The sequence below is a fragment of the Ictalurus furcatus genome, chromosome 3 (assembly GCF_023375685.1).
Source record: "Ictalurus furcatus strain D&B chromosome 3, Billie_1.0, whole genome shotgun sequence".
NCBI lineage: Eukaryota > Metazoa > Chordata > Actinopteri > Siluriformes > Ictaluridae > Ictalurus > Ictalurus furcatus.
Window position 1 is genome coordinate 18,996,420 of NC_071257.1, and position 13,889 is coordinate 19,010,308.

Below are 13,889 nucleotides of genomic sequence, written 5' to 3' on the forward strand. Positions count from 1 at the left end.
GTGGCGTGTTTTTAAATATATTTTTTTATTTGTATTTAATTATTTAGTTATTATTTAGCACTATCGTCATATTTTCTGTGCCCAGTGATTTCTGTAATTTCTATGTCCACTTCACTTGCATTTTCCTTCACCCTAATTTTTGAACAATGGATGAAAGCCTACACCAACCCTGACTTTTTCTTTCTCTCTCTTTTCTTTTCTGGTCTGTTAAATTATGTGCATTGAGAAAACCAAATCATACCCCATAGAAAACATAACCATAATCCTTTTGATTCAGACTATGCAAAATGACTAATAGGTGCATAAATGAATCTTATTGTAGGAGTATGACCACTCTGTTGCATACCAGAGCATTAAGGATTATTAATTCAAATACAGGCAACAAGGCAATGAACAGCCATCGTGAAGCTAGCTAAAAGCTGCCAAACCAATAAATATGTTATTATGGGCAACAGAGGAGAATCATTTACCTGCCCACAGGACAACAGGTAGAAAATAAAACCTCAGCTGTGTACAGGAAGACTTATATATATATAAGTAGAGAGGCTGCCTTAAACCCCTCTAACACCCTGAGGTGGAAGTAACGGCTTTAAGAGTGTAACTTGTCAGCTGACACATTTCAGCTTTGAATTTTATGCGTTTTGACACCTCCATTTTAAGGAACAGAGTAAAAGTGCAGAAACTGAGCAAAAGAGAGGTGGTTGTAGATATTCTGGCATCTTAAACAAAACAGGATTATAAACTACATTATTTCAGGGTAAAAAAAGACACAACAAAACAAAAATACACTTGGAATATAGTGTTGGGACATATTAACCTTGAGCAAATCTCTATCCATGAAGTTCTTATCCTACACAAAACTAAGACTTGCCTTTAGTGATCCACTCGTTTCCTGCATTGTGATTTTCACATATATTATATAATAATGTGCCCTTAATATGAATCATCTTCCCAATCTATTCAGTCTCAGTCACACTAAACAGGTTCATTATTGCTCTAAGCAAAACAAAAATTGTACTTGCAGTTCTTTCAAACACGGAGTAAAATCATCCATATTTTTCAGTGAATCTTCCAGCTCACTAATATTCCTCAATCATAAAAGTACATGCCAAGATTTCCAGTTTATTTCTGTTAGATGAATGATTGGCAAGCTAATAATGTAGTTAGCTGTGAGCAGCATCTTGGAATGTGTCACTCTGTATGTCACTATGTATATACAGTCTAGTGTCTGGCAAAATATTTGTGCAGAAGTAATTATGAACCATGCTCTATAATTTGTAGCGCATCTGTGTTAAATAAGTGGCCAAGAAAAACAACAAACTATATTAAAATGCACTTTGTTTTATTGTTTTGCTACGGTCAGTTAAATATGTTTTCCTACCCCTGCAGTTTGTAGATCAGTTTGTATTAGCTACACGACATCAGTAAGGTCATCCAAGGTATGTACAGACAATGTCCATTGTAAAAAGCGCTGTACAATAAAATTTAATTGAATTGTACAGTGGCGTCCACAAGTCTGAGAGGACTAGTGAAAATGCTTCGATTTTGCATTCTTTTCTAAATAATACAACAGTTTTCATTACACATGGTCTGCACTTATGTAGGACCTTTTTAGCCTTAGTGTTGCTACAAAGGACTTTATACTGTTTCTCATTCACCCATTCACACACACACTCATAGCTGCTAGCCGGCCATCAGGAGCAACTTGGAGTTCAGCGTCTTGCCCAAAGACACTTCGGCATGCGGAGGCATGTGGGTGAGGGATCGAACCGCCAACCTGCTCTACCACCTGCTCCACAGCCACCCCGTTTTATATTATTATGTCTCCTTTTTGCTTTAATGACAGTGTGCACTTGAGCTGGCATGGACTTCACAAATTTGTGTGAAACCTTATGATTCATTTTAGATTAAATCCACTGTCGTAAGGTCATAAGGTCACAGTAAGGTCAGAGCAAAAGCCATGAAAACCAACAGGGCATCCAGACTAGGTATGTTTATTATGTGGAATTTTGACCTTAAAAAAAAAAAAAAAGAAAATCAGGAGGGATGTCTAGTAATGATTTAGTTAATGACCTGGATTTAACTTCTGGTATCAGACTAGACCACAATCACAAGTACTTATTATTCTTCATGGCTTCTAATTAGTTGAAACAAGGGAATATGTGGTGGTCAGATATATATATATATATATATATATATATATATATATATATATATATATATATATATATATATATATATATATATATATATATAATATATATATATATATATATATATATATATGTGTGTGTGTGTGTGTGTGTGTGTGTGTGTGTGTGTGTATAATTTCAAAACATGATTTGATAGCTTATACTAAATTTCATTTAAACAAGTATCTAATCTGCTAATTTAAGTTATGTAGAGTGAGGGTGCTCAATTCACATAGTATTAAGGTGATTCAATTATGGTACAAAATCTCATGAGGATGTTGGTGCTGACAGGAAGAAATGACCATAGTATTAAATTAACTTTATTAGCTTATGTTTGGTACAATAATGCAGTGGGTGATGTCGCTGCCTTACAATACCATGGTCCTGTGTTCGATCATGAACTTGGATGAGTGTTCAGTTTTATTCCAGGATTTTTAAAAATACATCATCAAATCATGTTTTCTATACAAAAACAAATTAGGTTAATGTAACACAATTCATTCATGTTGAACAAATGTACACATTTCAATTAAGTAAATTCACATAACTTTTTTTTCAGTGTGCACTAGGTGTTACGCCTGCCTGCTGCAGCTGATACAGTCATACCATCTCCTTTACCATGTCATTGTCACCACTGTGCTATGTATGATCCACCAACCAAGTAATATCTGGTCAGTAGTGGTCCTGTAGTGGTTGGATTGATGGACAGGGTTGAGGATGCTTGACAAAATGCGCATGGCAGTAAATGGGCTACATTTGAATTAAAATGAGTAAATTTGATCAAATTGGCCACACGTAATATAGAGGTGAGTAATAAACTGGTAGCTAGTGTATAATAAAAAGGGCTTGGGTTTCCTCTACTCTTTGATAATTGTGGTCGCAACAGGTCAGATATACACAGCTAGTGTGTTTGATTTATACACTGTTTGAAACTATTGTCTATTGGGACAGTGGTCTGAAGATGTGTATTAACTTTAGTTCATAAATTATTTAAGGCTGTAGTGCTGGAAGACACTGCACACAAAACAAACAAAACAGGAATATTTCATATTTTTCGTTTCATGGTTTTCTTACAATATAAGGAGGTGCTGCTCGGTTGTGCATTCAGAAATCATTGTTATCGCTTTTCATTAATAAACAATTTAGATTTTTAAACCTAAGGATGAAAAGGAAAACTTTAAAGAGAAAACAATTAAGGTGAAGAAGTGATGAATGTCAGCAGCTTTGAAGAAGGATTTATTTCCTCCACACTTTATAACACACAATCAATTAAATGATTGTTTGATTTATGGTAGATTTAATACCATAAAGATAACATAACTTTTAAAGAACATTGCATGTTTTTTTTTTTTGTTGTTTGTTTGTTTTTAACTTAAACTTACTTAAATAAGCAAAAATTATATTCCAACAAACTGTTCTGTAAGAAATTTCTTTGTCTTCACATTGAAATAATTTTTTTTATTTTAATTTCAACATTATCCAAATACTAGTTGTTGGTTTGTTTTTGTTTTTTTTAAGTATGGAGATGTTTTGCAAGTGATTATGCAAATGATTTATATAAACAATGCTTTATAATGTTTTATATGCTTTATATGCAACAATTAAATATGCCTTTAATTGTTGTGTATATAAATCATATAAAGCATTATAAAGCATTGTTTATATAAATCAATTGCATAAGAAAATGTAAATGAAAAAAAAACAGATACTAAAATTTTGGTAATCAAGATTAAGATGAATTGTGATATCTATTGTTTTAAAATAATAAATCATTCATTATATTGTTTTGTTTGATCATTAATTACAGTCCCCTCCAAAAGTATAGGAATAGATAATCGTAATGTAAAGTAAAGTAAATAGCACTTATTTGATTGCATATCCCTTGCTTGCAATAAGTGTGTCAAGCCGGCAACGCATTTACATCACCAAACTGTTGCATTCTTCTTTTGTGTTGCTTTTCCAGGCTTTAATTGCAGCTTCTTTCAGTTGTTTTTTTTATTTTGTGGGGTTTCTCCCTTTGGTCTCCTCTTCAGGAAGTGAAATGCATGCTTAACTGGTTTAAGGTCTGGTGATTGACTTGGTCAGTCTAAAACCTTTCATTTTTTTCCTCTGATGAAGTCTTTTTTTAAGTTGTGTTTTGGGTTATTGTCTTGCTACATGATAAAGTTCCACCTACGTAATTATATTGAATACATTTCACAGTAAGCTGGCAGACAGAATGTTTCTGTAGACTTCTGGGTTCATTCTGCTGCTGCTATCAATAAATATTAGTGTGAGTATTCCAGCCACGCAAGCCCAAGCCATGACACTACTTCCGTCATGCTTGACGGATGAGTTTGTATATTTTGGATCATGAGAAGATCCTTTCTTTTGCCACATGTTGGCCTTTCCATCACTTTGGTAGAGGTTAATCTTGGTTCTGAAACTTTTGTGGCTCATCTCTGTATTTCTTTGCAAATTCCAATCTGGACTTCTGATTCTTAGTGCTCATGACTGGTTTGCATATTGTGGTATGGCCTCTATATTTCTGCTCTCGAAGTCTTCTTCAGACAGTGGATTGTGATACATTCACCCCTGCCCAAGGAGGTTGTTGGTGATGTTTCCAACTGTTGTTTTTGGATTTTCTCTCACAAAGTTGTTGTTTTCCTTGGCCAACCCATTCCGTGTTAATGGGTTACCGTGATGCTCAGTACACCAGCGGTTTCTTTCTTGATGTCTTTCTTTTTTAGAGCATTCCAAAATGTTGTATTGCCTAAGACAGCTTTCTTGTCTTCATTTTTGTTTATCCTTATAAACAACAAATGCAGTCTTCACAAGTGAAACCCAGGGCTCATACCAAGAGGAGATATTAAGAGTTATTAATTGTTTAATCATTCAATCAACAGGGCACATCTGGGCAACAAGAAACACCTGTCAATCACGTTTCAATTTTTTTGATCACTTGAAAAATGGGTAGGTTCAAACAAAAAGTCCCATGTTCTAAATTGTTTAACAAATCTAGATGTAAAGATCAGAAAATGAAAGCTGAAATTTCGATCTACCATCTCATATTTATCTTTTGATCTCAAATGCAAACTGGCTTGCCATTCCAGTACTGTCAGAGGGAACGGTTTATTCTCCCTGTATTGTGTATTGCATTGTGTACTCCTTGTAAATTGTACATATTTGTATGGCAGTCTGGGAGAACCTTTTACATGTTAGTTAGATAGCGTGACTTCCCTCCTGATGTTCACTGTGTCAGATTACACTTAGCTAGAAAGGTTTTAGACAGCTTTAGTTTGGTGAAATATATTTAGGGTGTCTTACGTATGAAGTGGGTTCTAGCCAGAAAACAAAAAGATTTTTCTACTTTTTTTTTGGCCACAATTCAGCTATAGTCATTGGGCTGTTCATGGCCACCACGCACTTATATTAACGAGCCCATTTTTGTGTCTTTTCAAAGAAAGTTTTACATCATCGATGTATTTAAGCAAGCTTTTTTCTTGTGCTTCCTTATCAGTCAAACCTGCTGTTGTCTCTCCTACAGGACAGTGCAGAGAATGAAGTGGACAGGAACAAATGCTGCACGCTCTGCAATATGTTCTTCACATCTGCCATCGTGGCTCAGTCACACTACCAGGGTAAAACGCATGCTAAGAGAGTACGCCTTGTTCTCGGAGAGCAGCCCAGCTTACCTACCCCCACAGGTCAGATTAATATGAGCAATGTTTATTCCTCATAAGTAACATCTGAATATGCTGTGTGCTTCTCGCTGTGCTTTTGATTACTGTAAAGTCCGTGTAAGCCAGGGGTTATGTTACATTATGTTAAATTTTTAACTGGGATATTAAAATTATTTTCTTAGACACTATTCAAATGGATTCTTATAGCATGTGCTGTAAAGCTTGTCAGTAGAGGTTACATTAGCTGTGGTCAACAGAGCCCTGGAGCTGGGCAGATATCATGCAGAAGCGACGATGCACTGTAAAATACTCAGCAGACTGGAATTAGGTGCCCAGTGTTGTGCTTTTTCTCCAAGTAATGAATCAGAGTCGGCCTGTAAAAATTGGGGCAGGGGACTGGTATAGTGTAAAGGTACAGCAAATCCTGTGTGGCATGCAGCTCTAGCTGAAATCATGCTGAACTCAGAATTAACTCAGACTGAACTGAGCCCCTTCTTGCACTCAGGCTCCAGACTGCATGGAGACAATGAAGACTTATGACTCATGTCCACTGGGACATGAACACATCAAGGCTACTAACTTCTACTAACACAATAATTTAATTTTATTCCTCAGACGAGTCACTAAATCTGCAACTTTATTTATGATTACTGTGACACTTTATGCAGTACGTCTTCTATACAGTATGTCAGGATCAGTGTACAGTATATTGTGCTTTTTGCACCTGCTGTGAGCTAGGTTGAATGAAGCTGCTGTGTGAGGTGGCATCCCAGGTCACAGTCAGTGTGAGTGTGAGCATGCACGGGGCTGCCGTTTTCTGACAGAGCCATTAATCTTTATGCCGGTGGTAATGTCCCATTCCATTCAGCTTTCAATTCAAATGTGAGCCCAGCAGCAGATAATGAACTAACGCTATTAGTGTTGCGCCAATAGATATTATCATATATTGCAATCATTTAAGTAAAATCTGGACTGTTTTTTCACAAATTATCACGTTCTTTTGATTCTCTCTCACAATGGTACAACACCTTTTCACATGTATTGACATACATATATTTTGCCAAAGCACAGCTTCCCAAGGAGTTTCTTTCTCATCTACAGTTTTATGCTATAGAAAAGATTGTGCCTTTTTTTTTTTTTTTTTAAATAAAATGACTCTAACTACTGTATATTAACTGAATGTCTCAAACTGTTTAACTAGATACATATAGATTTAACACTTGCAATAACTATAATGTGAATTTTCAGTTTATTATTTATGGTGGGTATATATAACATTTCAATGAGAAAAACAATAACGAAGTTACTGCACATGTACGTTCCTAAACATTTATGGTTGTGCCATTTTAAAATGTAAAGCTTTCAAAACAAAATGATTAACAATAAATGAGCATTTGTGATTACTGGATGCTTGAAGAAAGAATGTGAGAAAACAGCCGTGAAAAATGACTTACGCTGGTGTGCATTATTACTTGATACAGTCCCCTCTGAATCTATTGGAATGGCAAGGACAATTTTTTTTGTTTTTTGTTTGTTTGCTGTGGACTGAAGACATTTGGGTTTGAGATGGAAAGATGAATATAAGAAGAAAGTTTAGAATTTCAGTTTTTATTTCATGATGTTTATATGTAGATGTGTTAAATGACATAGAACACCTACCCATTCATGCAATTATCCAATCAGCCAATCATGTGGCAGCAGCGCAATGCATAAAATCATGTAGATACAGGTAAAGAACTTTAGTTAATGTTCACATAACACATCTGATTGAGGAAAAAAATTGTGATCTCTTTGCCTGAGGCATGGCTGTTGGTGCCAGACAGGCTGCTTTGAGTATTTCAGATACTGCTGACCACCTGGGATTATCATGCACAACAGTCTCTAGAGTTCACATGGAAAATTTGAGAAAAACCTAAACAAATCCAGTGAATGGCAGTTCTGCTGGTGTAAACACCTTTTTGATGAGAGAAGTCAGAGGTTTGAGCTGACAGGAAGGCTACAGGAGTTCAAATAACCACTCTTTAAAACTGTGGTGAGCAGAAAAGCATATAAAAATGCACAACACATCCAATCCTGTCAGGCAGGAACAGGAATCTGAGGCTACAAAAAGCACAGTCTCACTGAAACTGAAGTTGATGCTGTCACCTGGTCTTCTATCAGTCATTAACTGCCCAGTTTCGCTGAATCTGCATGATTTCATGCATTGCAATGCTGTCACATGATTGGCTGATTGGATAATTTCATGAATCAGTAGGGGTATGAGTGTTCCTATTAAAGTAACTTATATGCTAAAAGTATAATAGCGTATCTATATTCACATGGATACTGAATGTAAATGAAAGAGGTGTGATCAGTAGAAAGGTTTGTGGGGTTGATGTATTATGTGGACTGGAGATGGTGCTGACATGGAATGTGTATGTAAATACTGGAAGTGACAGTATGTTTGTGACAGGCCAGCGTCAAACCGAAGGGTCTGTTTGAAAATTCAGCTTGTATGTGATGTATGGAACAGAGAAGAGGTGAGAATGCTATTTAAGCACTTGTACCATACTGATTGACAGGAAAATGTACAACACATCTACAAGCAGTGATAAATGATAAGTATTAAAAGCATGTCAACGTCTCAGTCACAACACAGTCCAACTATAATTATGTTTAATGGCCTACTTTGTGAACTGACATGTTATACTTATGGCAATTAAGCCGTACATTAGTGAGTAAGTGCCTGGTGTAAGTCATTGTGGTACATATGGGTTTATTCACTCAGTGTGAATGTTATGTGCACTTTAGCAAGACCTTGTTTTGTGCTTGTTTTGAAACCAAATCTTGAACTGACAACACTTAATGTTGGTATTATTAAGGCTATTATTAAAACAAACAAACAAACAAAAAAAACAACCTGTGAAAGTGAGACAAAATCGATTTCAGAAGTATGCTTCAGTCACCTCAAACCTTGTGACTGGAAATGAGCCAGTGCCGGGGAAAGCTGTGAGTTGTTGTGCTGAAACTTGGCAGGCGACGTGGGTAGGTTTGTTTCCATTTAATCACAGAGTGGCACATTTGTTTTCATGTAGTTCACTCAGTGGCCATATTTCAAAGACAGTACAGAGATGCCTAACACTTATAGTAGAGATGGATTATATTTAGCCTGTCAATGTTATTAAGCTCAATTTCCATTCATCAGGCTGCAATTTCCTGCAAGCAAGATATCTCATGTCTAGACAAGCAGAACATGCTTCATCAACATGTCCATCTGTTACTTTCCTTCTCTCCACTTTACTTTTTGGTAGAGTTTGTTAGGATGTGAAATTATATTTTAAGTGTAATCTTAAGGCATTATTGAAACAGTGAGTGCAGGTGAATTCAGATGTGATAGATGTGCATTGGCAGTGACAGTTGAGGCTGTGTGATGAAGATGCCTTTGAGAATAACCTACCTGGCCGGTCTCTTATCATCTCCCTGCCATCTATCTGTACTTCAAACTCATCTCCTGTGATATACCACTGTGCACTGCCAGGCTATCTCAGTAAAAAGCTCTTACTCCTGCATTGTACATTCAGCAAGAGAGGTAGAGATGGCAAAAAGAGAGAGAAATATAGAGTGCAACTTTCATCTTTCTTCTTTTTCAAGCAGACCTGAACGGTCAGTGTGAAGGAGTAAGTCTTCTCTCCCATTTTTCTTTTATCCTTCCCACAATTGGATACAATTCGAATTTCAATCTTTCTTCAATTTTAATAACAGAAGACATTTAGCTAACACTATGTACATGTAATCAAATCTCTTATTGTGAAAGAAAGCTTGCTGAAATGTCCATTTGATCTATTCACATTGGTTTGAATCATCTCACTTATAACAGCATTGTGGGTGGTGAGAGGAGGAGAGAGAAGCATACTAGCTGTAACTATGTGTTCTTGGCTTTGTGTTGGTTCAGTATGACTGACTAATGAAGTAAATGCACTAAGCACAACCTTGACAACCAAAACATTTGACATTCAGTCTCAAAAATTAAACAAGGAATCTCTAATTATGATGCGTACATTAATGTGATGCTCCATTATTAAAGGTTCAAGGATTATTTAAACCTTGTGTTTAGTTTCTTTTTGGCCAGTCTTTTCCATTATGAAAATATTAACATACATACACAGACCCACATGCAGTGTGGCAGCGTATTTAAAGCAATCTAAGGTCTTCTCACCAGTTATATTTGATCTGAGGAAACTTTTTTTAAGCATGAAGCTGCCAGGTTATTGTAGCACTGATGTAATGTGTGTCCTGGTTGAGTTGTCACTGATGTATTTTAACTGGAGTGCACACACTGCTATATTTAATACATTATGCTGTAAATGCTGGAGCTTGCTTTCTGTCCACATTGATATCCTAGCAACCACTGCTGCGTGCCTGGCAACCTACGCTAGGCTGCACTTCCACTGCCTTCTCCATTCTGTTTTTTTTTTTTCCACTTTGTTTTTGTGCTTTACCTGTTCCACTAAGGTTTTGTGTAAATTAGAAATTAGGCTTTAATTTTATGCTCCAACAGATGCAGGTTCTGTCCTGCCTTGAAAGACAGATGAGTCTGCAATGGTTTCAAGGCCTGTAGGCTCTTTTCGGGCTGGTTACCATGGTAACAGGTCTGTAGTGACAAGGAGAGGGGGCCACCTGTAAGACTACAGTTTCTGTACGCCTCCATTTTTAAAAATGGATGAAAATTCCCAAACATGTAAAGAAATATGTCTCTGGAGAGGTGCAGGTGGTCTGCTAACCTACATCTCAATTCAGTATTTTACACCTGGTGCAGTTACTATAACAACACTCCAATGAGTATGTGTATATGTCTTTATAAACAATGCACCACAAGCATAAAGATTGAGCATAAAGTTTGTTGTAACCTTCCCTCTACAGATTCAACTGCAAATACCCCTCAGGCCACAGACCCAGCACCACCACCTTCACCATCATGGCCCTCCATGGGTAACAATGGCGAAGCAGGCAAGTACTGCTGCCTGTGTGGTGCCTGGTTCAACAATCCACTGATGGCACAGCAACATTATGAAGGCAAAAAGCACAAAAGAAATGCAGCACGGGCACGTCTCCTGGAGCAGCTGGCAGGCAGTCTGGATGCCACCGAGAGCACAGGTAAGTTGAGTCTTTGACGGCTGAGGAACAGGATGGATCAGGCAGGTCCGGAAAACAGAAGGGGTCGGGATCACTGGTATCTCAGGAATAGCATGTGTAGCTCCAGAGAGGAAGGGAGGGGGAAATATTATTAGGTATGCTTATTGTTTCGTACTGGTCAAGGACAATGTACTTTGCCTGAGTGCAAGCAGGGACTTCGGCAAGACTAGCTATGACAGCAAAACTAAAAGGGAGAGCCAGAAGGTAACACAGACATGAGGGTGCCCTGGGACACAAGGCGGCCAGCCTTTCCAACATTAACAAACCTGGCTGAACGCGTGAGAGTGGGGGGGCAACAGCATCCAAACATCCCAGTTCACCGCAACACTCTATTCCTGTGAGCCCTCTAGATCTGTTCCTTTACCTAAGAAAAAACTATTCACAAAAAACTTGACTAAACGAATGTGTTTTCAGCCTGGACTTAAACACTGAGACTGTGTCTGAGTCTCGAACACTAATTGAAAAGCTGTTCCATAACTGTGGGGGCTTTGTAAGAGAAAGCTCTTCCCCTGCTGTAGCCTTCATTATTCGAGGTACCAACAATTATCCTGCACCTTTTGATCAAAGTAGGTGTGTCACATCATAAAAGACCAAAAATTTGCTCAGGTACTGTGGCGTGAGACCATTCAGTGCATTATAGGTCAATAGTAGTATTTTATAATCAGTGCAAAATTTTACTTGGAGCCAATGCAGTGTGGATAAGATAGGGGTGATATGGTCATATCTGCTGGTTCTAGTAAGGACTCTTACAGCTATATACTGGACTAACTGGAGCTTGTTTATGCACCTACTGGAACATCTTGGCAGTAAGGCATTACAGAAATCCAACCTAGAGGTAACAAAAGCATGAACTAATTTTTCTGTATTGTGTAGTGACATTAGATTTCTTATCTTAGCAATATTTCTGAGATGAAAGAAGGCTATCCTAGTAATATTATCTACATGAGCATCAAATGAAAGACTGGAGTCAATAATCACACCAAGGTCTTTTACTGCTGCACATGATGAGACAGAAATTCCATCCAGAGTTACTATGGAATGAGAAAGCTTAATTCTAGCTACACGTGGTCCTAGTACAAGTCCTTCTGTCATGTCAGAATGAAGTAAAAGGAAGTTAATAAGGATCCAGTGTCTAATGTCCTTTACACATTCCTCAAGTTTATTAAGCTGGTGTCTCTCATATGGCTTTGCTGAAACATACAATTGTGTGTCATCAGCATAACAGTGGAAGCTAATACCATGTTTACGGATAATATGACTCAGAGGTAGCATATATATAAAGAAAAGAAAAGTTTTATGTTTAGATGAGCTAAACTCAAGACCGAGTCCACCAATATCCAGTAACTTGGTGTTTGCAATCTTGGTTTGTTGTGATATAAGCTCTTAAGCAGTGGTGGCTCAGTGGTTAAGGTTCTGGGTTACTGATAATAATGTTCAAGCTGCCACTGTTGGGCCCTTGAGCAAGGCCCTTAACTCAAGGCCCTTAATGCCCTGGCTGGCCCTGTGCTCTGACCCCAGCTTCCAAGCTACGACGAGCTGGATTATGTGAAGAAAGAATGTCACTCTACTGTGTATATGTGACAAATAAAGGTGAAATCTTCTTTGAACGAGACAGACCAACTTAGGCTAGCTTTTTTTTTAACAGATACTCTACAGCCACGTTTTCATATATTCTAGGTTTTAGGGAGCCCAGACAGTACACATTGTACTCGGTATTCTTAATTAAACTCTCCAAGTGTTTCTGTGCCATCAATGAGAGTTAAAGAGAGGATAGAACAAAAATGTGAACCATCTGGGGGTCATCAAGTCTTAGACTGGGAAAATGCTGCTGTAGGGTATCATTGTCAGCTCTACCCCATTGGGGTGACAACTGGCATAAGCACATTGGCAATATTAAAGCACTGTGACCAACCAAATGACACTTGTTATTCATTTTTAGCTTCCAAATATATGAGGAAGGCAGGTTCTTTTATTCAGGGTGAACATTTTATATGCTAAAGTCTTTCCCGAGATCTTCAGAAATACCAGATATCACAAGGTGAATGAGATTTTGTTCTGTTATGCTTTGGGGAAACGTCCATGCTGGAATGCTTTTCACTGAGCCAGCAAAACACCGTCCAAAGACAGCTAACAGAGGATCAGCAGGTATATGGTGCTAGTTTCTAAAGACAGAAACACCACAAGCTGCTATATAAAAGTCGTGAGCCAGGAAGTCATAGTTTATTTTCACAGCTGTTCTGTAATCAAATCTGGCATGGAGATTTCAATGGATTTAAATTTTGTCAGAGGATCAATTTATTGTATTTGTACCAGTAGCACATTTTTATTCTAAGAGAACAAACAACAACTGCTGTGTATATTCTGGTTGTCAGAAATGCTTCTGAAATAGTTCACTGAGACGACAAAATGGTAAAAATTATTCTTATGCTGATATACCAGATAAACAAGCATCTTAAAAATCTGGAACCCTATAATCATGCTGTAGGCAACAACCAAGTGAACCAATGTCCTTGTTTATAGCATTCCACTGTGAATGTCACCTTCTATTTAAATCTCACCAGAAATATTTGCTGTTGATTACAATACCCTGCAACTGAGACACACAAGTCTACCACCTCTAAACTGGTGATGTTAGAACAGCTAAATTTAGCCTGAGAAACACCACAGCTCATCATCTTCATTAAGTCAGAGTGAGAGAGATCTGTGTGCTCAGATTACAGTATGAACAGCCCAGTTGTCTGTAGATATGTTTATACTGTAGTTGAACAAGTACAAGCAAATGAATACCAATTAATAACCCAATTAACATACACTTTGCTTTTAAAATCTATGCATATCCAGATTTCACTGCAACCTGCCTGAT

General features: G+C 37.4%; 1 protein-coding gene across 1 annotated transcript in view; it reads left to right on the plus strand.

Moving 5' to 3' along the window:
* The window catches only part of zgc:171482 (zinc finger protein), a 76,192-nt gene that overhangs the window by 42,149 nt on the left and 20,154 nt on the right, over nt 1-13,889 (plus strand). The window contains exons 4-5 of the mRNA XM_053621250.1: nt 5,719-5,878; nt 10,754-10,987. Coding sequence (XP_053477225.1) covers nt 5,719-5,878; nt 10,754-10,987 — 394 coding nt within the window. The remainder of the gene's footprint in view (nt 1-5,718; nt 5,879-10,753; nt 10,988-13,889) is intronic.